The sequence below is a fragment of the Anser brachyrhynchus genome (genome assembly GCF_964034855.1).
Source record: "Anser brachyrhynchus genome assembly, chromosome: 4".
Taxonomy (NCBI): domain Eukaryota; kingdom Metazoa; phylum Chordata; class Aves; order Anseriformes; family Anatidae; genus Anser; species Anser brachyrhynchus.
Genome location: NC_137698.1, coordinates 67,909,096 through 67,936,826, shown reverse-complemented (window position 1 = coordinate 67,936,826; position 27,731 = coordinate 67,909,096). Strand labels below are relative to the sequence as shown.

Genomic DNA, 27,731 nt, shown 5'->3' with positions numbered 1-27,731 from the left:
AATTTTGGCCAAAAAGTTAACAAAGCTACCAAGCTTTTTTTGGCCAAAAAGTTACCAAGCTACCAAAACGTTTGCTGCATAAATCTCTTGTTCCTGTTCTTCTTTTTTTTTTTTTTTTGATGTCTCCTCTTGAAAAACACACTGAAATGAGTGGTGAAACAGTTGAAATTAATGGGGTTATAAGATAATTGGAAATTGAAACTTATGAAAGTTGATGACCTACTAACCTTTTCTGAGCAAATTTCTGTTCTCATTCCAATAAATGAAAACGGTGGTATTAAATTACAGAGATTACTTGGCAAAGCTCCTGACTTATCTATGTGAGGAAGTTAGTGCAGAGTACCTGGAAGTGTAAGCTCTGAACTCACGGTGCTATTGCCCAGCCACACACATCCCTCATGGATGAACTTCAGTACCTGTTAACCTGCAAGACACTTCACTTTCAAAGCAGATACAAACATTCCTTGCAGAAGATGGTTCTTGATAAGCATGAAGAGTTTATGTGTAGGGGGGTTGTGAGGAGCGTGCAATGAATTGCAAATCCATGCTCAAGGTTATGACCTCCCACCTGCCTTGTGCAGGTAAGTCCTAAGCTACCTTGCATTTGGTGCACAGTATGATTGTTTACAGGAAAATGTGTTCTCTATATTGAATTGTTTCTGTTTCGTAAATTCACAAACTTAACTAGTGAGTGTTAACATTTTTTACTTTTTGGTGTATGTGTGTAGGGAAAACGACAATTTCATTTTATAAAGTAAAGTGTCTGTAATCAAAAATCAAAAATAAGTATTGTGACTCTAGAAGTTTGTTGAACTAATTAACTCTATTAACTAATTTACTGAAATTAAAAACATTCTAGATGATGAAAGAAAAACCCTTCTCATAATAAAACTGCAAAACTGGTCAGTATACTTACTCAACTGTACATTTTTTCCCAAACAGGCGGGAGAAAAACATTATCACCCAACTTGCGCACGATGTGTCAGGTGCAGTCAGATGTTTGCAGAAGGAGAAGAAATGTATCTTCAAGGTAAAATAAACAAACAAGCAAACAAACAAAAAAAAAGAAAGAAATAGAACAGTTACACCAGACAGCATGGCCTCTTGTCCATACGTGCTCACATGGCTGAACTTTATTGTGCATATTCTGACTTCATAACTACCAAAGAAAGTGGAGAATGCAATATGTAGGCTAAGGAAAAGCAACAACAACAACAGCAACAAAACTTATTTATTCTTATTCACTATTATTTCTCTCTTGATTTAAATCACAGAGCAAGTGGGAATCACAGGAAGAATGAGCAGTAGCAGGAGACAGCCATGAGCTTGCACAGAAGAAATTCAGTGTTTCTTGTCAGGGAATTTCAGTGGTAATAGGAATGACTTGGTCTGTAATTTATTCAATAATAATAATAATAATATTTAACATAGATATAAGCTAAAATCTGCGTTTCAGGTGTAGCAAATTTTAGCTGTACTAAATTGATCAAAGAGAAAAGCTGTATACACAGTTAAATATAGGGTTGGTCACCAGAGAAAATGAAGGCTTTTGCCTACATTTTTGACTGGGCCTATGTTTTCAAAACAAAACAGAGAAGAGGAACTCAGTAGGATGTGGGAACTGCAAGGTTGGTGTATTATCCCAAAATCACATGCTTGCCCAGGTCTGTATTACAACTTATGCAATTGTCCAGAGTTTTCTAGAAGTGTACTTAGAAATCATTCTTTAAGCTGGAAAAGTTTGACTTTATTTAAAACAAAACAGTGGTCTCAGTAAGATCTAATTAGAATTTAGTACGTTATTCAAAATGACAATTTTATTGTCACTTTGGTTTACAGCAAGAACTATCTCATTAAAGGACATAATGATCCTTGTCTGTGCTCATGCGTTGTCTCTCAGGAGCCAGAAAATGCTGTGGTTCTTCCAATTGCAAAGTAGCTTAGCAATGATAAAACCCCCTGGGAAATCAATGCTTTAAAAAAAGATACCAAACTGCAGGTTTGTTTCTAGATTTCAAACCATCTGAAATTGCCTTGCAGTGAATCCTTTTAAGTTTAGTTTGTTGTAAGGATGGATATTAATTTCGGTCCAGATTTTCAGTTCAATAGCTAAAAAACTATGCTCTGGTCCTACTAACTTGGACCCATCTTATTCACTTTATTTCCTGATACATGAAACATTCCTACCAACTTGTTATCATACACTTTTTGTCTTCATGTAAAGAGGAGTTTCCATTAGAAACTTTAATGAAAAACTTAACTTTGTTAAGTGTTAACTTTGTGAAAGATCTGTGATTAGTTATTTGAACTGCCTGACCTGATGAGTTAGATAATTACAAAAAAAATCCTAGGGGTTTATAACATGTTCTTCATCCTCTTAATAAACTCATGTAAAGTTCCCTTAGGTGTTGCACGTTCCTTAGCAGAAATTGAGTCTTCTGTAGACATCCAGCAGATGACTTTGGGGTGAAATGACTTTTTCTTCTATATGAAAAGTTTCCTAGCCTATTTCATGTGACCACAGACAGGAGTAAGTCATTCAAAAAAGTTGATCTAATTACTATTTAGAACCACTTGGAAGATTTACATCAAATTATGTGGCATTTGAGACAAACTCTTTCAGTGGGCAAGCTCAGACCCATTCATAATTGGAACATAAATTAGCATTGAATTCGAAGGTGTTATAAAACCATTTCTTAGTGGTTCAGTCCCTAGAAAACTTCAGTAACTTATTAAACTTAATTTATCCAGTCAGGAATTGCATATAATCTTTTACTGCTTGAGTCTGGGTTCATCTGGATTATTCTTGTGAATTGAATTCTGATGATCTCCATCTGTCTTCTGGGAAATAGACTTTCTGTTTCTATCTTGTTTCCAAAATCTACTGGTGAAACTGCTATCAAACTATCTGCTGGAAAACTATCAAACTGCTGTGAAAACAAAGCATTTCCTATAAATCCTCTTGGTGCTCTCCACCCAGTCTAAACACTAAACGTTTATAACAGAAATTCTCAACTTCCCAGTTACTCAGAAAAAACTTGCAGTACACTGATGCTATTTATCTGTGTGGAGAAATGCTTTAGCTTGTGTCTTGTCCTATGTCAGCCTGGCATAAACAGAAAGGTTCCTTTTTGCTATTAAAATTTGCATGTAGTTCTTCATTTTATATAGGTACACACATTCCACTCCTCTGAATATTGAACACGAGTACTGAATGTTATGTTGAACTCTTAAAAGATTTTTTTTCTTTCTGACAAATTCAAAACCATTAAGTTTCTTTCTCACACTTCTGTTGACTTATATCTCTGGAGTTTGTAGTCCTCTATTCAACACATATATACAGTATAGGATTGGTTTGTTTTGTGTATTTTCTGTTTATTGAGGATGGATATTCCCCTAAATTAAAGCAGTTCTTTAATATTTAATTTATATGACACAAACATGTAGTGCAAAGTCAGTACAGTGAAGAATTTAGAAAAAAAAAAAAAGGACGATTTTCAGCTAGTTTTAAATGCCACAATGATGTTCTATTCCATCACTAGGCCCTCCTTAATAAGACCTGGGCCAACCTGTTACAAGAATAGAGAACAGGAAATTCTGAGTACGTATAAGGAAATACAAAATTACCACGAGAGTGGAAAATGTTGTCCAGGAGTGCTGTGGATCTCCATCCTTGGAGATGGTCAGAACCCAATTGGGCACAGCCCTGAGCTGCCTTCTGAAATGTGATCTGCTGTGAACAGGAGGTCAGGCTGGAGGAGTTCCAGAGATCCCGTATAATGTTTCTTAGGACACAGGTTTTGATGTTAATTTCACATATTGAAATCCATGTAGCTTTCTGAAGTGCACGTAGTCTTTAAAATGTATGTGGTCAGTTTTACTGATAATGAGTTGTGGTCATTTTTAGCTTTGAAAGTATCCACAAAATTGTGATGGCAGTCAAATCAGTTAGCATGCTGTATTTTATAAAAGCCTCTTATTTGGTAACTGAATTGAGCAAAACTTTAAACTTACTCTCCAGGTACATCCATCTGGCATCCAGTTTGTAGACAGGCTGCCAAGGCTGAAGAAAAAAACAAGGTAAAAATACCTTATTTTTACACTTTTATACACTTATTTTTACACTTTTAAAATTTTATTCTCTATCCCTCTTTTTTTTTTTTTTTTTTGTAGTAGTAGATGTAGAGGGAAAGATTTGGAATTTTGTCACTACTGGAATTTTAAACTTTAATGACAGAAATCTATTTGGTTAAAGTATTGTTTTATATTCTGCTTTTACTAGTGATTAAAGGAGAATCCTGACCTAAGAGTTATATATATAAGCTGAATAGGAAAAAATATGAAAATATGAAGAAATAAAGTTAATTTTTAACTTCTGTCTGATTATGATATAATCAGTGCATGACCTTTTCTCTTTTTATGTGGCTCCACCTTTAAAAGATCAGAGGACTTTCATTTAATTTATTTTTACAAAAAAAAGAAAAAGTACCAATTCTCCTTGGAATTTCTTTTTTATTGTTTGTAAGAAGTTGGCAAGCCAGCCACAACTTAATTTAATCTCTGGCTTGAAGTACCTCCTTAAGTTGGATGATTTGTGCATCTGTCTGTGTGCAAAGGGAAGAGGGGGTTGTTCTGGCAACTTTAATAATTACAAGGTTAGCAGATGAATAAACTGCCCTTAGGAAATGAAGAATTAATCTGTAGCTGGGGAAATGATCTCTCTGAAGTGGTGGGACTGAGATACAGCTATCTCATTTAATGCAGAGGCCAACTATGGAGCTTTTCAGTTCTGCTTTTCTCTGATGCTCCAAGTGGTATCCTTGGTATCCTGTTCAAAAAAAGCCTTGCTTTGATTCATGAAGGCTTGGACACAAGTCACATGGGACAAGTCAGAACAGGAGGCAGCAGCTATAAAAAGAGTGTTTACAAATCTGGTGTGTTAGCAAGTGCAACTTTGACTAAATTACAGTTTTGGAAAAATCTTTTTTGGGCCTTACCCTGAAGGATCTTGGCTGTAGTTTTTGTACCCATGTGTTAGGGAAGTGATTGCTCTGGCATTCTGTGGCAGGCTCTGAATGCCAAGTAAGTGGTGTTTCGGTATGTATATATATATAAAAAAAAATAAAAAAAAAAAGTGTATTGTCAAAATATTTCAGTTTAATAAGTTCTGCTGATTCAGTCTAGTAGCATTATGCAACATTTCAGGCTTCCTAAGGATTTTATTCTGACTGAGTAACTGAAATTGCAGGACTAAAACCCAATGTACTTTATTGAAAGTGTAGTGGTCCTTTTTTTATCTCTTTCAAAGACAGACAGTGGATACTATTGTACAGGGTTCATACTGGCTGTCTCTTCCCCACCAAGGAAAAGAAAGCGTGCTTGTAATATATTGTGTAGAGGCTGACACATGTCATTCATGACGCATCTCTCCTGAGTGCTGGGAGTCTGCCCCTTCCCCAGCAGAGGAAGATACCTATATCTGAAAGTCAGTGGGAGTCTTACCTAAGTACAAATAAAAACCAGAATGAAACTCAAGGAATTTTTCCAAGCCTAGTCATTTTTCCTTTTCTTTGGGGTTTTCCTCTCTTCTTTCTTTTTCTTTCTTTTTTTTTTTTTCCCTGATCATTACATTCATTAATAAAACAAACAAAAAAAGAAGAAGAAAGGTTGCTTTTTCAAATTGGGTAGTAAGGGACTTTTCAGCATATCTAGTAAAGCTGGGAATAGGATATACTGGTGGTGCAGTCTTCTGGTCAATCTGTGAAGAGTGTTGTTTCTAAAAAGTCATCTCTCTATGTATTTATACAAATATAAGCACAGCATGTAACTGAAGTAGGTAACAAAAGTAGGAGGAGTAAGTAGCAGCACACTACAAAACTTTGGAGATGGAGTAGAAGGGAAGAAGAAGTGAAAAAGTGTGACAGCAACAAGAAAAATTTTGGAAGAACGAGTAAACAGAAGAGATAAAGCTGGAAATGGCAGAAGAAATCAAAGTTCATCAAAGTGATGAAGAATATATAGATATATTTGTATGATTTATGGAATTTTTACTTTTAACCATTCTTGCTACTTCATAATTAAAGAGTTTTCTGTTCCATGTGAAAACATTTAACAATTACAAATAATGTTTCACCCCTCTCTGTAAATGCTATGTTATGAAGTGATCATTGTTTCTCTACTTGGTAAGGGATTGCTGTGTTAAACATTTGTTTTATGGTTCTCTGCCAACAAATTGAATAATATGGGCCTTTCTTCAGGTTGTGTTAATACCTGCCATACAGACACTTCTGAGTTAAGGTATATTCACATATCGCTTCTAAAAGCTAGCAAGTATTTCAAGAAAGACAAGTAGTAGGAAGGGTGCCACCTTGACCTGACAGCTTAATAATGTTAAAAGGGTTTGAGCAGTTGTAACCTCCAGATAAGAAGTGTCTGCATTTGGTGAAATAGGAAATAACAGTCATTCTTAACAAATGGCAAAATTCTTACTTTTTGCAATCAGGGACAGTTTTAGATAGATGGGAAAAAAATATTTTATGATAAATTAACATATCTGGGTAAAAATAGGGTATAAAACTCTTAGTAAGATTTGTATAAACTTCAGTTAAGAATGTCAAGTCTGTTCACTCATTGTCAGTATCATTGTTTCTCACAACCCTTTGTTACTTATCAGCAATTATGTTTATCATCATAAAGGAATCTACCAAAAGCAATAATGATCTGTCACTGAATGCCAGAATGATTGAAAACAGAAAACAACTAGCTGAATATTGAAATGAATCTCTTACAATCGGAGAGGGCAAAGCTAACCTATTGGTTTTCTGATTCAGGATGTTCTGCAGGATGTCATGCTGTTTGCTCTGAGTGAATGACACAGTACCATGACACGTTCCAGTAGCAATGTGAATTGGTTTGACATTACAACCATAGAGTAAAAATATTGCAAACAAATCATCTTGTGACCCCAGATGCAGTGCTCCTGTAATGTCTCTGATAGTGTCCAAAGGCTGTCCTGGTAGCCTAGGAATGCCCCAGGCCATTCTCTTCTGAAAGGAAGAGGGGAGAGCAAGTTATATGTAAAATCATTTTGCATTTTCAAAATTATCAATTGGATTAAGTACATTTTTTTGCAAGTTTTTGATACGCCTGTACATTTTTAGCTAAATATAATATTCTATTTTTAAGTGGTAAACGTTAAATTAAAAGAAATGTCTCTGGCCTGTCTCCCTGTTTCCTCTGTTTCACATCTCTTCTCCTGCCATAGGAAACAAGGACTTCCTCTGAGAGTATTATTTCTGTACCTGCTTCAAGTACATCAGGTTCCCCAAGCCGTGTGATCTATGTAAGTATTTTACTGTGAAATGCATTCTGTGAGATCGGGAAAAAAGCCCGTGCTTCCTCCTGCAGTTTAACATGTATGTAAAGTTAATGTATCCAAACCACTATAGTTGGTGATTCCTCTAAAATGGAATTTACTTACTCATGTTTAAAATGTCTGAATACTGCCTTTACCATAACAGACTTCTGTCAGTTTCTTGTTATTTTTTGTGGTGTATTTATAGCACTTACATTACCACTAGAACTGTTTTGTACCACAGCAAGCAAAATACCACAATGCTTTCTAAAAAGAAAAGTTTAAGTAAACAGTACAGCCCACAGGTAGATTACAAGCTTAGATTTGAATACTACTCGTCTAAATCAAGCCTTTGAACCTGCCTCTGATGGCTTATGGAAACACTTGTGTATGATTACAGGACTCAGGCCTCTACAAATTCCAGTCCCTAACCTCAGGGGACCTTTGATGTGTTTCTGGTCTAATAAGTGCTAGCTCTGGAAAGCTCAGAGAGTTTAAAATAACTTCACAAATATGATAAAAGCTTATGCTGAGTATTTTTTTTCAGTACCAGGTGTACCTTAGTTGTAATAATTGCTGTAGATATTGTTCATGAGCAGAGTTTCAAGGCTACCACTTGGTAAGCAATAAATGAAAAAAAAAATACAGAATTGTGGCATCTGTGTAAACATCTCTGTGAGGTCTTCAGTATTCTCAGGACTATTCTTTGTCCTGTCAAAGATTTCTTTGTCCTCAGACAGGTAAGTCATTGTCACTGAATAGTACCAGAGGGAACTGCTGGAGATGCGATTGACTGTCAAAGAGGTTGTTATACTAAAGATAAGGAGTTTTATTTACTGCACTGAGACAAGTGAAACAGTGCCTTGAAGCCAACTTGTCTTCTTTCTTCAAACAGAAATAATTTTGAAAGCAATATACCCTTTATATAACCTACTAGTGTAGGAATTGCCCCTTATCTAAAAGGCCATCAGTGCTTCTGAGTTCTCCTTCCAGTAAAGCTCCATGCTTTTGTATACCAGGGTATATTCCCTCTTAAAAAAATGTCATTTCCATGACTGCTATGAAGACAGTTCATTGTGGTACAAGACTATTATCATGTAAACATTTTCTTTGGCCAGATGGTCTCTATCTCTCCAGCCATGTGCTGCTTCATTGCTTTTATAAATCATAAGCATTCTTCTAAGATTTATATATTTCTAATGACATTCTTTCTGTTAGATGGTACTGTTTTTCTTGGTGTTTGTGATTATCACTTTAAATATGCTTCACAGGTTGTTAACAGTCAAGGACAAACCTCCATTCTCTTTTTCTGTTTTTTCAAAGAATATCATTAAGTTAGCATACAACTCTAGTGCTTGTTACTGTAATATACTTTTTTAGAGGCATCTGGGGCTGTGAAAGAATAAAGTTCTCAACCAAATATGAGCCAATTACGAAAAAGAGATTTCCCAGAGGTGTGCAAGTTCTTGCTATATCTTTCTCATGTATGACTGCTTAATTGTCAGAAGGCTGTGAGATCAATTAAGTCCTATTTCAGCTTTTATGAACAGAAAAGTAAGGATAATCAAAAACATGGTTTTTGACTTCTATATTATCCAAACGATCCTTTGGCTATCTTTTGCATCTGTTTTTTATTACAGGAGTGTTATGACATAGAGACACGCTCAAAATTTGTCTTGGGTCCTTTCATGATTGCTTTAGCCAAATCTAAATACATGCTGCCACTGAAAGGAAGGTCCCTCTTACACATGGTCCTGTTCCTCTCCAGCCCTGCCTTCCTGTCTCCTCTTTGGTGCTAGTTGGTACACAGAGATCAGTCAGATTTTAGACTATTTTCAGCTAGAAGAATAACTCAGGAAAAGATTTTTTGTTATTGTTAGAAAATAACCCATGAAAAAGACCCAGCTGTCTACCATGTTTCTAATGCTAACGGAGATGAGGGAAGGCAGAGCAGAGTGTAAAGCACATGCAGGACAGGCAGTTTCAGCAATAACATGCATTTGTGTAATTAAAACAATTAGTGAAACTGTACATTAACAGCTGTTGAACTCTTTGAAGAACTGTGTTTGACGAAAGAGCATTTTGAGAAACAGTTAAAACTTAGGAACCATGATTCTGTGGTACTTATTCTTTCAAAGGCATCAAGTCTGAGCGACATGGTTGTTCTGAACCATCTCACGGGTGATGTGCTTCTGGGTCATGGTTTACTGGTCAGCTAGGGAAAGAGTAAGAAAGCATGTTTTAACTAAACCTGAGTGTGGTTCATGCAGTCTTTACTAAAACTGTATATCTTTTTTTTTTTTTCCTTCTGCAAGTATCAGGCTGTGGTATATTCTTGTACTGAGAGAGGGCATAGGTTAATGCCCTTTGAAGTTGACAGTCATCTTTCCATTAATTTCAGTGATGGCTGAGCTATATCCAGACTGAAATTTACTCCAGTGCAAACATTCCTTCCAACTCACTGCATACCACTTAAAAATCAGTAAATTTCTAAATCACGCCATTAAATAGGGTTTAAACAGAAGTCCTTTTTTATATTTAGCTAAATTCTAAGTAGATTTAGGAGTTCCCTACAAAGATAAATCTAACCAGAAGGTTTAGTTTAGGTTACAAAAATGTGTTGTACATTCTTATACTGGGAATATAAATCACATTATATTTTCATACAGAAACATATTTGTTATTATACAATTGTAGAAGTACATAGTCCAAATGAAAAAGATACTCTAAACTTAAAGCATGTTTTTAACAGAATCCAAAATACCGGATTATTGAAAAAATGGCTTAAAGACTCTTAGCTGTAATTTGAGTCATCTCTAGAATATTTAAATTCCACTCAAGTATTTGAAAGTAGGTAAAAATAAAATAGAAAACGTAGGCTGAATGCTTGTAGAATAGAGTGTTTAGAAAGCAACTGTATCTCTAAGGCATTTTTTTATCCAAATTTTCCTACATTTGGATATTTAGAGTGACATGAATTTTGTAAGTAGGTAAGTTTTACTCTTGGTATTTTTGAAGTTTTGTGGGAGGATCCAAAACTGCACTTCTACACAGAGAGATAAGGGCTAAAATTACTGTAATTCACATATTCCCAATTTTGAACTTTTTTGTTTTCACTAGAATAATCTGCACAACCTGGATACCTTTAAAGAGAAATTATCACAGCCCCCCTGGTCCTTCCTACAGTTCTGCCCAAATTTTTCCTAGAACAGACCTGCCAGACAGGCTTCTGATCTTTGAATGACCTGTCCCTGCATCAGAGGTTGCCACTGGCTTCTCAGCAGGGAGGGATTTTCACTAAGGGGCTCTTTCAGTGGTCTTTAGCTTCTTGAAGTAGATGCAAGAAAAGTGATATCTGTAGGACACTGTCATCTTTAAGAATCAAATATTTCATTAAAAAACATTTTATCATTAGTTTTGAAGATGAGAGTATGTGTTGGTTATGGTGGCTTCATTCCACTTTCTTAGTTAAGAAAAATCTTCCTCCTTCCCATGTTGCTTATGTTTGTACAATTCATACATTGTTTTAGGAAAAGGGATAAATGAAAGTTGTCATGCTAAACTTCTGTATAATTAATCTAAAAGAAAACTTCCCTGAAAAATCTATTGAACTTTTCTTATCTCATACTGAGTAAAGAGATAATCACCACACACATAAATCTTGGATACTTTCATATCTTTTGCGTTTGGAAAGCATTATTACAGTTTTACAGCTGATCGTACTGAGAACAGTGAGTTCTGAGAGAAAAGTGAGATTCAGTCATCATTTTGCTGCCAGCGAAGAACTTATCATTCCGTAAAGCCCGAGGTAGGAACTAGGCAATTTTGCTGCCCATTTCTCTCCTCTCAGTGTGGCCGGCTTGTCTTCATATCTACAAGCCTAGTACATACATGCTGGATACAGTTTTACTGCAAGTTACCATTATCCTAAGGATAATCTGTGAAAATGTGGCTTTTGATAATCATGCTTTTGGAATAAGGATAGCAAGAGGAGAATGGAGAGTGAAACAGCTGGGAAAGAGCAAGCTTTTTTCCTCTGTTGGTTGTGTGAGTCTCCCGAAAGGATTTGAACTTTACTTAAGTGGCATCTGTGATCTTCCAACTAATCTACCACAGTGCAAATCCGTCATCTGCTGGTTTGTGACCTGTAATTAACGACTACTTAGAAATAGTCAGGAAAGGAGGTGAAGTTGTGGGATACAGCTGAATGGAAAAAATTAAAGACCTGACTAATGTTTGTCAGCATCTGGAGAGTATATGTTGGAAATACACATTTGATTATTCACTACTGCTTGTGGTAGGGGAACCCTGCACACCAAAACCACTTTAAAATGAAGGGTGTTTTGCCTGAAAAAGACTTCAATATCTGTCCCACATGTCTCTTTATGCAGCTAACAGTAAGCGGGATATAACCAAGGGAACTGGAATTGTGCCATGCTATTCCTATTAGCTAAATGTGAGTGAAAAAGAAAAGGAGAAAGCACCAGTATCTAATAAGAAAGCAACAGTAATATTTAGCATTGTGTAGTAAATATAAGATACTTAAATTTGCACAAAGAAAAAGATAGCCTATTACTATGATGATGACTTTTCTATCTATATATATCTGTCCTTTTCTGATTGTATCCTGATCATGTTCTTTCTTATTCTCATTGCTTTCTTTCCTCCTTTTCTTAGGCAAAGCTTGGAGATGAAATTCTTGACTACAGGGATTTGGCTGCTCTTCCTAAAAATAAAGCCATCTATAACATTGACCGCCCAGATATGATCTCCTATTCTCCATATATCAGTTACTCTTCAGATGACAGGCATAGTTACGGGGAGGTACTGAAACATGGGTATTTTTTTTTTAATATGAATTTGAGATTTAATGTCATCATTAAAAGTTGCTGAACACTAAAATGTGCAGAATTAAAAAATACATATCTTTTATAACTTCAGTTAATTGAGTCATGTCATCCATTCACCCACAAGGCATTTTAGCCTTCTAAAAATACAAGTGAGGCTTTCATTTCACTTTTTAGTTCATGGAAATTAAAGAATTGCTTTCTGTGATCATTTTTTAAACAGATGACATGTAATTAAAATATGTTTTTCTATGAGAGGAGTTCTACATGGAAACACGAGCCATTGCTAATTATAATTTAAAAATCAGAAGCAAAGCCAAATGTCTTTCATGATTTTTTTTTTTAAAGTGTACTATGTTATTTTGGTAGCACAACAATGGTATCACTTTGCTATGCACAAATTTCTTTCAACTGTCCCTTACTAAAGTTCATCCTCATGTCACACATGCATTTCAATCTATTCATATGCAGAGCTAATGTTAAATAATTTGTGGTAATGAAATCTAATTTAACATAATCTTATTAATTCTGACTTTTTTTGTGAAGCATATTTGTATATAACTCCTGTCATTCAAGTTTGCTTTTCTTCCCTAATCATACCTTCCTTTTGTTTCAATTTCTAATTTATTTTATAATTTTAGATGCTTTTTGCAAATTAAACCTCTCAGATATACTAGATATGTTAGTAAGTTATATGCTGTCTAGAATGGAAGTCTTTTTTTCTCTATAGGTGTAAATGGATGGATAGAAATAAATACTAGAAATAATAGCAGTACTATTTTATAATAGTCCCAGTCTTGCTATCACCATTGCCTTTTATGCTTAATCAGTACCACTGAAGTCTCCAGTGCTACTCTCAGGTAAAGTGCAGTACATATTAGTTCTTGCAAACTCACTTCCAAATCCTCCCCGTACAATGCTGAACCACAGTAGCTCCATTATACTGAGTGCTAAAAAAAATAAGGTTATATTTGGTAAAGAGTTTAAATGGTATTTAATGGTTTCTGAATTCATAAAACTGAAAGCTGCTGCCTCACCCTGAACCTATACAGTGTAAACACTTCCTTTCGATGTCAAAACTTGTGGGTGCTGATAATGTTTGTGTCCTTCCTCAACTGCCCATTCACATCTGACCTTTCAGAGGTGACATCTAGATTTGACAGAGGTGCATATGCTCTGCAAATTTCTGCCCAACTCCTCTGAAGACTCAGTCATTGCACATGCTTCAAGGAGATGGTTATAAAACCATCTCACCTGCCAAAAACCTATGCTGCTGCTGGAGGGAGTTTCTCCCATCCACTTTCAGCAGGTCCTTGGCACATGCTGCAGTTCCTCTCCTTTGCTGGAGTGTCTGTGTGGCTGAGCTAGGCACGAGGTTTTGTCTGGACCCCTGGTGTGATCTGACCCCATGGCTGTCACTCAAAGGCTGGAGATGCCAGAGGTGGGACAGCCACTCAGAGGTGCAGTGAAACTGACTGGTTTGGCGGAAGCCCAGTTTTGACTGGGATCCAGCGGCCGCAAACTTTGTAAACCTCAACACTCCAATTTTAGCAGTGGGATAGGAGGCAATTGCAGCTGAGCTCTTAAAAAAAAAAAATCAAAGAGGGTATTGCTGCCTTTAGTGTATAGCACCTGCCTTTAGTGTGTAGCTCAGTGGTTATCCTGCTATAGGAAAAGTTTATTAGGACAGCTGGAGTCATCGCCCTTTTCGTAAGGTAAATACGATGATAAAAATGACCACATCATAAAAGAGGGCCTTTTCCCTTGGGGCAGTAGGAGATACACTGGTTCACTTGGGACCAGCGGCCCAAAACCTGCCTACAAAACAGCTGTTTTCTTGCTTGCTTCCAAAGACCCAAGTGAGGCTCAGGAGTGCATGTCCCCTTCAGCCATGGTTGCTAGCATACAGATATATTTGAGCAAGCTTTAAGCTAGGTATATTACTTACCAATAACAATTAAGATACCAGTCTTAACACAGACTTTACAGCCAGTTTTCTGCCTTCACTCATGGACATGCTTTAAAGCATGCACTGAGTTTCATGTTGCATTTGTTCTTCCCCCCATATTTGTAGCACTAGATTAAAGCTTGCTTAGGTAGGTCTATGTTGATGTAGCTATTTGTGTCAGTAAGACCTCAGTGATATCTTAAAAAAGAAAAAAATAGGATCTGGTTTCTAGATGCCTAGACAAGGAAGAGCATTTGGGGCTGTGCTCTCAATCCAACGTGCACGTTTTTGTGATGCTCTAAATATTTTACATCCTTGATTTCGGGATGGTAAAAAAAAAATTAAAAAATCCTGATTTTCAAACTTCAGCATCCTGGCTATATGTACAGCTCCAGGAGTTTCAGTAGAGTTGTGCTCAGATAATCAAGCTTAAAACCCACTAATTTTGAAAGGAAAATGAGTGAACAGTAAATTATCAAATTACATGACGTTTAATTAAAAATAAAATAGTACAGGAATTTTTGTTTCCCTTAAAGCAGCTAGCTCGGAGTAACAAAATTATAATCCAGATTTTGGTAGTGCTTCAGGCAGCTGCTTTAAATGTGGGTTTTCTACTAACAGTACTCTGTGATACAGGTCTGGCCTCACCAGGCCACAGGATTTTGTAGTAAAGAAATCAACAACAGCTGTATATGCAAGGATTTATAACTTATTCCTTCTTACCTTGTTTAAGAACAAAGAAAAATAAAAAATTATTCTAACTTACCTGACAGTTATTTTTCTTAACTATATCATGTGTTATACATGGATATTGATGTTTTAAGAGTAGTTCTTCTCACAAGTAACATCATGCATGAATTTGTATCACTAATTTGTTGTGTGTTGCTGTTTGCAGTCACCTCAGTTGCTCTCTCCAACACCTACTGAGGTAATCCCCAGTGCCTTTGTTCTCCTGTTCTGACCCATTTTGTGATGCATAAACCTGGTCATACTGATAACCAGCAGCGTCTGAAATGTGGGGTTTGCCTCCTGCCTCTGCAGTGCATGGGGTTTTATAATTTGTTTTTAACAGTGTTACTTGTGTTGAATATGTGCTCTGCTTCTGGATTGTCATCTGTATTCATCTATCTCCACTGTCATCCATGTTTCAGCTTTCCAAAATAAAGGTTGTATTGTGGTCACTTCTACAAGCTCTACTGAATAAATTCCATTGGGAAACAGGATTTATTTTAACATTTAAAGCTGCCAGCATGAGTTGACATGAATTAATGCTTGGTATGGCTTTCTCTTTTATTTAGTTTTATTTTTTTATTCCACAGCCAGTTAAACTATTTATACTATTTGTACACGTATACTGTTGAATCATGTGCACATACCTGCACTTATAAGTGTATCTTGATGTACGTTAATGATAGAAGCCTGTCATTGTTTCAAGAAGTATCACCTTATTACAGGCAGTGAAAGCATTTCACATAACTTCCCAGATATCAACTCAATTAAATACCACAGGCCTGGCTCATTTCTCCATTATTCCAATTATATGTAAAGAGAACTGTATTGCAGAATTTGGGTAGTAGAGAAGAACTGGAAATTTCCATTAAAGATTACAAATCACCAACTGTTGCTATGAACATTGGCTAAGCAGAGAATTTAACCAATCCAAATGTAATTTATTTGATACTTTAAAAATAAAACATGCTTTATTTAATATTGGATTTCATGAACTTGATTGACTGTTCATTACAGAGACCAAAACTACACAAAAGGTAAGGTCTGAAATAATCGATATGAACTCTTGGTGTTGTGGAAGATTACAATAATTTCCTTTCATTAGCTATCAGTTAGCTAGTTGTCATGCTGTTTAATTCCAGAAGTGGCACTAGTATGGAGGTCAGTGCTGCTGTTACCTATGTCATACGAATTATCCCAAGTTATCCAGCTTTGCTGTTTCCCGTCTTTCTCTAAAGAATCTATGATCAGGTGCTTAGGCATCATCCTCTGCAAACTTGTCACCAGTTTTGTTGGAGAGGGTTTTATCAGAAAAAAATATTCACTGTGCCATACAATTGGAACTTCAAAGAACATTAGACAACACTCATATGGTATGAAGATATCACCCCAAGACTTTCCAGGGATGTGGCTATACTGACATGTAACTCTTTTTGCATGGGTTAGAATGGGTATTAAATAATATAGCTACATAGAGGGGGAAACATTTCAAACTGAGCGTGGAGGAGTTGGTGGCAGAACGCCTGTAGAATGCCGCATGCTTGGGAAGGCGCCAGTTGTTGTTCTTCCTTTCTTGGATAATTTCTGACTTTGAAATGGATATTTAAGCAATAATGCTATTTACTAGTATGCAAAACTGATCTTCAGTATTTTTGAAAATGCAGTCACTGAGTCTGGGGTGATGTGGAAGGAACAGAGGACACTTCAGCTAGAGGAGAGAAAGTGGTGACTGAGATGATGTTGTACATCCCCAGTGTCAAGGGTAGTCCCAGAGCAGCTAAACTGGAAACTGCAGGCAGGAAGAATCTAAAGATGAATGGATAGATATAATTAAGTTGTCCTGATAGGAATCTGGAAGATGGTGATGGGGCCAAATAGGACCTTCTGTGTGTTTAAATGATGACTGATCCAGTGGGAATTACAGATGCCTGAAGATGTCCCAAAATTCATGACAAGTGGCTAACACCTACTATGGGATAGCATGCTCTTTACTCACTCCTACTGGAATAGGAGGAGGGTAGCATTTTTTGGAATAGCACTTTCCATAAGGGAGCATCTGTAGGTTACATTGATTTGCTCTAATCTGAAGTTAACTGAAGGCATTCCTCAATTTCCTTAAACAAGAAAATTGAATTTGCTTTTGTAGCTATTTGACAGAAAGTCATTTCCTTATCTAATTCATTACTTAATGTTTTTTACTGTTAAGACACTGTGCAAATTACAATTGTAATTTAACTAGCTATAGAAAGTGAGGGGCTTTGCATGGGTGTACATGGTTTTAAGTAGTTGAAGTCAAGGATTTTTTGGGGAAATAGGTTATATATTGTACAATTTTGCAGTGTTAATTCTAATGATATTTATATGAGTATTTATTATAGGTTACCTAGCTAATAATGACCATGTTTTGCTTGTAGTACAGTGTGCTGGGACAATTTATGCAGCAGACACAGTAGTTTCTGCGATGTAGTAAAGCCAGCAAGTGCTGACGTTGTGTTGTCTGTGACCCTTATGCTGTACAGCCATTTACATGGGTACAAAGTGACCATAGTACTATCACGCTAGCCTGATTTCACCTTCCACCTACCCATGTATGTTACGTAAGGTGGAAGAGAGTAGCGAATTATACTGCCCTGAAACAGTACTTCTACAGTGTTATGTTCTTGTCAAATGATACTGTCGTTTTAAATTCATGTATGTGTTGACTTTCCTGTGAACACGACCATTCTGTGAAACTTGGCAGTTCCAGAGCGCCTTTGGTCATACAGCAGTTGAGGTGCTTACAGCTGAAAGCCACCTTGTTTCATTGGGATTGCATGGAGCATTACAACAGCATCAAGTTCCATCTACACAGCACAGAAACATGTGAAATGGCATATTCTGCCTGCTTTGGAAGTGATTTATATTCCCTAATGCTAGATTTCCTCTCTTCCTCTCAGGGTGACCAAGATGACAGATCTTTCAAACAGTACAGGACATCAAGTCCTAGCTCTGCTGGCTCACTGGGTTATGGTCGCTACACTCCAACGTCCCATTCTCCTCAGCATTACAGCAGACCAGGTAATTGAGAATCAGCCCTATTTGTTCTCTAGATTTTTCCCCTACTTTGTCTCGTGCTGTAGGCAGGGTAGACTCCAGGTTTTTTAGGTGGAGGCGTAGTTCATTATAGTATTTTGTTTATCGTGAACAGATTGTCCCATGGGGAGGAAGGAGAAAATTCCTCAGGTATAAACAACTAAGAAAAAGAAAACAGGCATCCAGAAGGCTTGATTTTATGTATCTGTAAACAGAAGATAGACTTAATCCTGGTCCCATCCTTCCTCATATTCAATCCACAGCTCTTTCCTGGTTCAGCATAGTACCAGTGAATGCGCACAAAGCCAAGAGGGTGCTCAGGTGATATTGTGTCCCTTCTGTACTGCAGGTTTATGGTCCATGGTGGCTCTCCTCACCACAGTGCAAGAGCTAGAGGAGCAACTAGAGGCACTAACGACTAGTTTTTGAAGTCCAGATTGCTTTAGATGAGAAGCTGTCAGCAATGTTTATTGATGTTCTTCTGCACAAAGAGGAGGGATCACCCTCTTTTGATCTTTGCATGGATGCTCCATACTAATGCCCATTCCTAAATGGACACTGTGCAGAATTTTATCCTTAGAATGATCAACCAAATTGCTCAAAATTCATTCTAATTTTTCTCCATTTCATCATCTGAACTGAAAACACAGAAATTCAAAAAATTTCTATTGTTTTCTCAGTGTCTACCAATTTCATTGGGGATACATTATAATTATAAACTAGTTTAGAAAAAAATATGGAATTATTAATCTTTCCAATGGAAATAAAAATTGTATGGGTAACAGAAACAGAAATTATTTGTACTATGTAAAGTCTTTGGTAAAGTGAAGATGAGATTGAGGATCAAAGATCTATTAGAGATAGGAAGATTAGTCTGTGCTGAAGGTCTGGCAGCTGTGTCATACCTAAGCTTAGCTGCACACTATTAAAGGAAGGAGCAAAGATGAAAGAAATTCCAAATTAATTCTTATGTCATACAGCTTCACTGAAAATTTAGTCATCATAATTGCTATTTTTAATAGTTGTCTATTTGTCCTCCAAATACATTATCAGGAGGTTGTTACAACACAGCAAACAAAGAAAGTGACTTCTAAGAATATTTTTCTAAGTATTTAATTACACGTATGACTTTCAGAGCTGAAACAACTCGAGGACGTTTCTTCAAGTGCTTAAATTAGCCATGCACTTGAGTGTCCTGGTACATTGTGGTCTAAATCCTACCAGTATGCACCGACAGCAGTGAGAACTGGACCCACTTGTAAAACAGTTCTCATCACAGACAAGGCTCTCCCTATTTCATTTCATTAGATCCATTATAAGCATATATCATTCCCTCTTGCAGCTTTTTTAATATGCAGAATTTCCCTGAGTGCAGCTATGCTTTTTGTGGTTCCTTTCTGGAATATTTTCTGATGCATTACATTATCAAGGCTTTATACAATAACTCTCTGTTGAAATCCTTTGTCCATGGCCAGCCACGTAGTATGGCCACTGTGATGTTTTTAAACATAACCAGAGAAAGATGAAATCTTACATATAAAGTATATGTTTTTGAAGCATCAGGAGGAAAATGTTCCTGAAAAGAAAGGATGGCATTGTAATTTGTGGCTTTCAGTAAGTGAACTAAATAGTTTATTTTCACTTACTCTCTGTTGCCCCCAGCTGGTACTCAGAGTCTTGGTACCAGTAGCTGCATCTCCCTGCCCCAACACCCAAGCCCTACATCTACATTCAGACATCATTACATCCCTTTCTTCAAAGGTAAGGTCCAGGAATGCAAAACCGTGCTGTGATACTGTAGACTTATTCAGATGTGTTTCACTTTTTTTTGTCTGTGCAAGCATGGCTTCCACTTGGATAAAATTTGTCTTAATTTTTTGCAAGTGCTTTCTTGACGTATTGTGTAGTTTTAAGAAATGAGTGGGTATGAGTTGTTTTATTTATTTATTTATTTATTTTCAGTGAGTGTTAAGTGTTTTTCAAAGGAAATAGATTTTATGATGAAAATGAGAGAGGGAAATAATTTTAAAACCTGTTTGTTCTAAGATACAATGTTTATGTTTGCCCTATTTTGGTGTTGCTAAATAAGTAGTATTATAACAAGCTTATATGTTGGATCCAACATCAGACAATCAGTTATTTAACCTTCTAACTTTCATTTAGAGATTATTATTATTATTTGCAGCATTACCAGAAATCTTTCCAGATAAACTGGTTAAATCAATATAGTTGCACTGATTAGCAAATAATCTGTGCCATGTATTTTGAAACAGAGTAATTGAGACTAGTCTCCTTGCCATTACATTTTTTTGCATTGGATATTAACTGTTAATGAACTCCATGTTGCAGACAGGAGACAGTAATGAGGAATACCCGTAAGCCTTTCAGGCAAATGCTGTTCTTTCAGCTAGCTACTTAAACATAAGAAAGAGAAGACATTCAATTACGTGTCTTCCCCTGATTCTGTCCTCTCCAGGAACAACATGAGTGTGGAGGAGACTTGAATGGCAAACATTTTCAGTGCATGTTCCCCAGCTCTTATGTACCATTTGATTTAGTAAAGCAGAACTGTTCTCCTTGTCATTGTAACCTTTACTGAAAAGGAAGTGACCCTCTGCAGGAACCAGATTTACAAATAGGTCTGACATACAAACTCAAATCAATTGCAGATGCTCATTGCCTTTGGAAAAAATAACTAATGCATCTTGATTAGTCTCTAATGTATCCAGAAACAGTTCTGTTCAAAGTCAGATGAATTTCACCAACACAAGTAGGAACAGAATCAGACTTAAGTGCTGCAAATGTGATCCTTAAGAGAAAATTCTGGAAGAAAAAGCTGATGAGATTAAACCGATTGTCATTTTAAAGTCTACCGGCAAAGCTTCTTTCCCCACCCACAAACACATACCCCCACCTGCATTTCTTGGAAGGCTGACACACACCTGTAGCACTGCCTGAACATTTTTTTTCTATGTCCTCTAAATTTGGACAAAATTATCCAACGTGATGTACTGAGTAAGAACACCTCATCACTGTGCTGCATTGCCTGATTTCACTGTACAGAAAGCTCTTATTCAAAAGCTTGCAGTTGCTTAGCAGCACTCTTGCTAAAATGAATTTCTGTTCAATGCTACCTGCTGTTGCTCAGAGCAGCAGCAATTACTTATTGCTGATGTTTGGAGGAAGAAATCCTCAAGTGGCAGCTGTTTTTGCCCATACATTTGTTAGTAGAGTGATCAGAATTATAATATTTTGCAATTCTGCAACACTTTTTATCAAGAAGCTAAAATATCTTGCAAGCAGTAATTTATAATGCTTCACAGCACTCCTACGAGGCAGGCAAGCATGTTTATAATTCTTCTTTATAGGTAATTCTGAGCCCTGCAGAGGTTGTATAGATTATCCACTGCTTTACACTGAGTTAATGTCTCAGCCTGAAAGGAGTCAGAAGATTTGCCCTATCCTCTTCAAGTTCTCTGAATTCTTTTCTCTGAGTTGAAGACTGCATTTTTTCCTTATCTGGAGAAGTCCTTTGAGAGTGTTGATGTACTATTTTTTTCTCTTCAAAGTGGTTAGTGTGGGAAGAATGGAGTTGTAGGACTCCGTGCTTTGTATCCAGACCAAGGTTATTGCTGCCATTTCAGCTTTTAAAAAGCGAAATCAAACTAATTTAAATAAATAAATAAATAAACTTTGATTAAATCCAAAAATAATACACTGGTTAATAATAATAGAACTAATCTTTGTAAAACTAGCTGTCCACAATCATAATAAAAAATTTTCTTTAAACTTCTGGCTCACAGATTTTTTACTACCCAAAGAAAAAATAAAACCTGCCAAAATATTCCTTTTGATTTCACTGAGTTTGTATCATGTTCTTCCCAAAAGCTACATAGTTCATCATTTTTCCAACAGAAATAAGATAACTGAGTTTCTCTTCTTTCTTCAGTACACTTCCTGTAGAAGTAGTCTAGCTTCCATGAAGAGTAATAGGATGAGCTGCTCTTTATCATGCAGATAAATTACTTGTGTGTTTTTTTTCCCCCTTTTAAGAATTTCTGTCTTCAAAATATCTTCAAGATAAATTCTGTAACAGTCTTGCATCAAGAAAGCATCACAGTTCATGCCCTTGAGAATCATAGTATGTGATCTCCAGAGTACATACGCTTGGTATAACTCTTCCTCTTGAGTTGATGGAGTCAGTGAGCATAGAGTCAGTGAACATAAAGTCAGTGCTTAAGCCCCAGAGAAAAAATGCTTACTTGAAACACGGTGGAAAGCATCTTGCCAGCTTCCAAAGCCCATTTATTTGGCTTTGAAAACTTGGAGAGAGTTCATAATTAGACTTCAAAAAACTTTGTCTAGTTTAATGCACTGTGTGCCAACAGATATTGAAGGATCCAGTTTCAGGAGTAATCTCTGATGTCTTTACTTGGCCAGTGGTATCTGCTTGTTGTTCAAACCCAAGTCAGGAAACTTAGACAGCACTTAAAGTAACATGTTATCAAATTTCTTATCCTACCAAATAAGATAAAAGCCAACAAGGAAGGAGGTATAAGCAATATTGCACTTTTCCTGACAGTCCCTTAAGCACTATGAAAAAGGAAGCACGATTTGAGCTCTGGTCAGTTGTCTACAAAAACACACAAGGTTAAAAGAGCAGCCTACCCTCTCCGCAGCCAAAAGACACAAGGGTTTTGTGGTTGATGCTGAAGTTCAAAGTAAACTTTTCCAGATTCTTTCCAAGTTAAACAAAATCCAGGGAATAGTTTGTGATTCTGGTTTTTCACTCTACGGAGTGACCAGTAGATCAGATCACATCCTGCAGCTGCTTGTGGCAGAAGACAAAACCAAGAGTTTGAAAAATTGCTCTGTCCAGTAGTTCTGTTTTCTCAGAGACCTTATTTGAAGTTCTTCATTGTGTACCAGGCAAACCTTGAAAGAGACAAATTCTTGGCAGGGTCTTATTTTAGAGACTTATTATAGGCTAGATTAAAAGAGTGTCTGGAGTTTCAACATGTGAACTTTCTACCCATATCTTCACTTTTCTTTATTATTAAATACTTATTTTCATATGCATAATGTGAAATGCAACTATTCTTTTGTGTTTGTCCAAATCAGTGGCAGAATTTTAAATATAATTTAAATATACATCAACTTGTACGAGTGAGCTGCTAGAAGAACCTTTTCCCCCATTCCATCCATAATTCTTCCCTTTCAAGCAAATTAGAGGTGATCACTCTGCTAAGTGCTCCTTGCAGGTGATGCTTACATAGAGGAGTTAGCATATTTGTTGTTTTCTAGTACTTACTCTTGCTTCCTGTATTCTTGCAAGTTTATTCACCCTAATTAATGCTTCCTTCTGGCTCCCTGAATATGTTACTGACACCCTACCCCTGAAGAATGACTTTATGGGTGTATAATGCCAGCACCTGGGGGTCACTGGTGCTCACTGAAGTGGTTTTTCATGTAGATCATATATGAATATGTTTTTAATAACATGCTAATTTTTAAGTAAATGAGGAATAAGTACTCTGTGAAAATCACTTGAAAACTTTCCTTTTCTTTTTAAACTAAAAAAATTCCAATGAGTAGTCAGGAAATTTACTTAAGTAAGTAACTACCACTGCTCTTTGTATTCAAATTTGGAATGAAATTGAGGCTTCTTTTGCTTAGAAGGGATGGCCAAGCATCTAAGCGGCAAGCAGCAAAGAAAGAAGGAATTAATCAATGCACAATGAAAACCTGTCACCACTGCTTTTTTTCCAAGAGCAAAGTGGGAATCAAGAAACTGAATAACTGTCTGGTTCCTTGTCTGAAGACAACTTGACTGCAAACTGATTGTGGTGTACCAAATTTTTAGTAATTCTGTAATTCTTCCCTTACTTTTTGGAAAGACCATAGGCCACCACTGCCCACAGTTGTAATTTCAATTTCTCACCTGTTCTGATTATATTTTCATAGAATCAAGGAATGGTTTTGTTGGAAGGGACCTTAAAGACCATCTAGTTCCAACCCCCCAGCCATGTACAGATATGCCACCCACTGGCCCAGGTTGCCCAAAGCCCCATCCAGCCTGGCCTGAATACCTCCAGGGATGGGGCATTCAGAGCTTCTCTGGGCAACCTGTTCAACTGCTTCACCAGCCTCTGAGTGAAACAGCCCCAGCAATCTCAGCCTTTCTTCACAGGAGAGTTGCACAGGAGAGTTGATGAGCTTTGTGGCCCTATTCCAAATGGAAATCACTGTTCTTGAGTATGCAGTGTTAACAGCCAAATAGTTTTCAATTTCAATTTTTCACCAACTGTGAAAGTAAGAATTTAGAATGGATAACTTAATGTATCATCATGATTTCATCTGGCCTGCTTCTGCTACCATTGAACTCAGTAACACTACCCTGTTGATTTCAGTGGTGCATGTCCAGGCCGTGTTTGGTTACAGACCATTGATCATACACCACTGCTAGTCAACAGAAATCTGGCAAGGGTTCAGTGGATACGCCCTCCATGGGCATAGCCTAGATAGTTATGGCAATCCAGTGGTTTTATGGTTATAAAACTTCCACTCCCTGAAGGCAGAACTCAGTTACAGATCTAGCACTCTGAACTGCTGCACTTCCTTTCCCCAAAAAATCTTGCTATAATTTCATTATTACTATCCATTAAATTTGTGCTCCATCCGCACTAAAATAATAACAGCAAATTAACAGCCCTTTTATGTTAGAATAAATGTCATGTTTGGCTTCCAGTTGCTTAAAAGTGCTGTAAATTAATTGGATTTTACAAGTCCCAAAAAAGTAGTGCTTTACTTTTTTGTTTGCCAAGCTGTGCTATAATGCCATAGAGTGTGCTTCGGGGAAATAAACTAAGAGGAAATGAATGGTACTTAATGAGTATTTGACAAAACAAGTGGAAAAATGGATACCGATCAATGTTATATATGTCTTCAAATTTTGTCAAGTGACTATGGCATTATAGATCTATGACTTGATAATCCAACTTTGCATAAATATAAAATGCTGTGGCATGTTATCTGTGGGGAATGTTTGCAATTTAGGAAAAATTTCAACATCTAGTTTTGTCACTGATATATGCAGGGGCATTTGACTTAACTGTAACATCTGTTTTTTGGTCTAGTGCTGCTTTGAGATATTTTGAACAGTACTGAATAATTTCATTACTAGTTTTAAGGGCAGGCTATGAGCCACAGCATTAAATTTTTCAAAATCTTGATTGATAGATTATTCACTTAACTATGCAAAACATACTACAAGACTGTGGATGTGCTCATCCTTTTATTTTGTTCATTATGATGTTTTTAAAAGAGGAGCTTTAGTTTCAAAGAGAGGATGCAAGACTGCAATTTAATCTGATATTATCTATCAGATATTAAGTGTTGATGAGATGTTTGTAAATTGAGCCAATTCGCTGTGCTGAAAATGGTTTCCCAGTTATTTAAAACTGTTGGATTAACAAGTCATTCTGAACAAGCTTTTATGCTTGAAATACTCTACTTTGCCTTCCATTTTTTTCTTTTATCTGCTTTCTTTGCTCTTCCCCTTGGAGGCAGTGAAAGTGGTCGGAGCACTCCAAGCTTATCCATGTACTCAGACAGCAAATCTTCATCTTCTGTCTATCAGCAGGCTCCTAGACATTTCCATATTCCAGGTAGGCATTCACTGCTTAGTGTTTGATCTTCAATTGCTGACACCTGTTTATTCTCTTCTAAATGTTTGTTTGTTTGTTTTCCCATTAATTTGTGAATTTAGAGCTTCAAAAGAAGAAAACTACTGAGTGAAAATCTGTAAACTGTCTCAGAAATAAAGGAGTTAGTACTGCGTTCTTAGGTATAAAAATTTGCATTAGATGATGGCAAATGTTATTAAGCCTAGCTGCAGAGGTTTTTTGTTTTACTTTTTTTCTTTATCCATTCACTTTCTGAACTAGAGAGTCACACAAATACAGACTTTGAAAACTGGTGAAAGACTTTGGGCCCCCGTGAAGCTCACAGAGGCTGTGTCTTTGCATACATACTATGCTGTTTTCAAGTTCACATTCAGTTACAAGCATACTACATTTATATTCACACTGCTTAGCTTTTGACTGCTAAGCACACTGACTGCTAAGCTCAATGGTATACTTTGTTTAATTATGTTTAGCTTCTGGGATTAGTGTTTCTATAAACACACTGTAATTAGGAATTGTATTTGCCCAGGTCTGTAGGTCTAAGTAACATCCGACATCTCTACAACATGATATGTGGACTGTGGCTTTGGGGGCTTTCCAAAAATTCCTGAAAGACCAGGTCAACTATACAACTCAATATATGGACAAACTATAGAATTTCATATTAGAATATTAGGCATTTCCAGTATAAACATCTATATCTTACCATGTATACTGTCTTTTTAATTAATGGAGAAATAGTCCCTTTTCAAGTTTGACACTTTTATAGTAGTCTGTTCTACCATTATATGAATTTTATTTTAAATAGTGACAAGTATATGCAGTTTCTCTGTTGTCTATATAAATTGGTAGTGCAGCACTCAAGGTATCTGAAAGCATTTTGAGGGACTTAAGAGCGGATTAAGCTATTTAGGTAGGCATAGGCACTGTTTTAAACAAAGTTGATGGGTAAGGCTGCATTCTCTTTTAATAAGCACTGAATGACAAACCAATGAAGTAATCAGTAGTCTTTGCTCAAGTGTTTGCATTTTAGTGTTGTTGAGAGGAGACGAGCAGCATAGTCTGAACTGCTTGCTTACTCTTTTATTCTTTCCTTTCTCTTTCCTCTTCCTCAGACACTGGTGTAAAAGATAACATCTATAGGAAACCTCCTATCTACAAACAGCATGGTACAGTCTGCCTTTCTCTATTGCAAAAAGATATTTTGTCTTGTCTTGGTAATTTAGAGCAGATATTAAAAACAGTTTTCTTATTTATGGGATGGTATAAAATATGTAAATATAGGAAGTTGCTCTCCTGTTTTAACAACATGCCTTAGAATATCCAGTTTTGGTAAATAACTCTTCTATATTGCTAGAGGGAAAAAACAATGTTTATTATTAACTGGTGTATATTATAGAATCATAGAATATCCTGAGCTGAAATTGGCCCACAAGGATCATTGAGTCCAACACCTAAATGAAATACCTACTTCTCATCTGCAAGTTCTTCAAGCTGTATAATATTGGGATCTAATGTAATCACACCATGGCAGTTAGGAACAAACTCAGTATATGATAACATTGGCAAGATATGATTGGAAAACTTTTGATAGACACAGCAACAAGGTTTCTGTCTGAGTTTCCAAACCATGGAAAGAAATATATGATGCTTTATGCGACTGAGGATCTGCATTGATGCTCTAGTAAATATAAAAAAAATACAGGATTATAAGGTCAGCATTCTTCCATTATTATTTAAAAATAATAATTTATATTATATTATATTATTATTATATAATTTATTTTATATTTCACTAATTAATATCACTGTAATTTCTTTGTTTCGGTGCCTGCTTCTGTTCTCAGTGATGTTTGATAATTATCTTTGTTTGTAATACAGGCTTAGTAATACAGAATTCATTTTTCTAGACTAAATTCCATTATTAATCTTTGGAAGCAAATGTGTAGGGCATATGCTGTGATAGGATGTCTGAGAAGTGCATTTCTGATGAAAAGATTCATGAGTACTACTGCCCTAAACCAAAAGCCATGATTTATTCCCCTGTTTCGGAAGATGTGAGAGAATAAAGTAGATGTTCATCACACTGTGAGCAG

General features: G+C 36.4%; 1 protein-coding gene across 34 annotated transcripts in view; it reads left to right on the top strand.

The window, feature by feature from the left end:
• The window catches only part of ABLIM2 (actin binding LIM protein family member 2), a 142,390-nt gene that overhangs the window by 85,116 nt on the left and 29,543 nt on the right, over positions 1–27,731 (top strand). For 7 of the 34 annotated variants that reach the window (XR_013951271.1, XR_013951272.1, XR_013951275.1 and 4 more), the window contains exons 7-14: positions 943–1,030; positions 4,022–4,080; positions 7,265–7,342; positions 12,032–12,178; positions 17,815–17,935; positions 19,613–19,711; positions 25,516–25,617; positions 26,751–26,804. Coding sequence is in view for 24 of the 34 variants with exons in the window: in XM_080592042.1 (XP_080448168.1) it covers positions 943–1,030; positions 4,022–4,080; positions 7,265–7,342; positions 12,032–12,178; positions 17,815–17,935; positions 19,613–19,711; positions 25,516–25,617; positions 26,751–26,804 (748 nt within the window). In the remaining 10 variants the exon portion in view is untranslated. Of the gene's footprint in view, positions 1–942; positions 1,031–4,021; positions 4,081–7,264; positions 7,343–12,031; positions 12,179–15,044; positions 15,078–17,814; positions 17,936–19,612; positions 19,712–25,515; positions 25,618–26,750; positions 26,805–27,731 lie in introns of all 34 variants that reach the window. The other 27 variants (XR_013951273.1, XR_013951274.1, XM_080592031.1 and 24 more) reach the window with 12 other exon arrangements.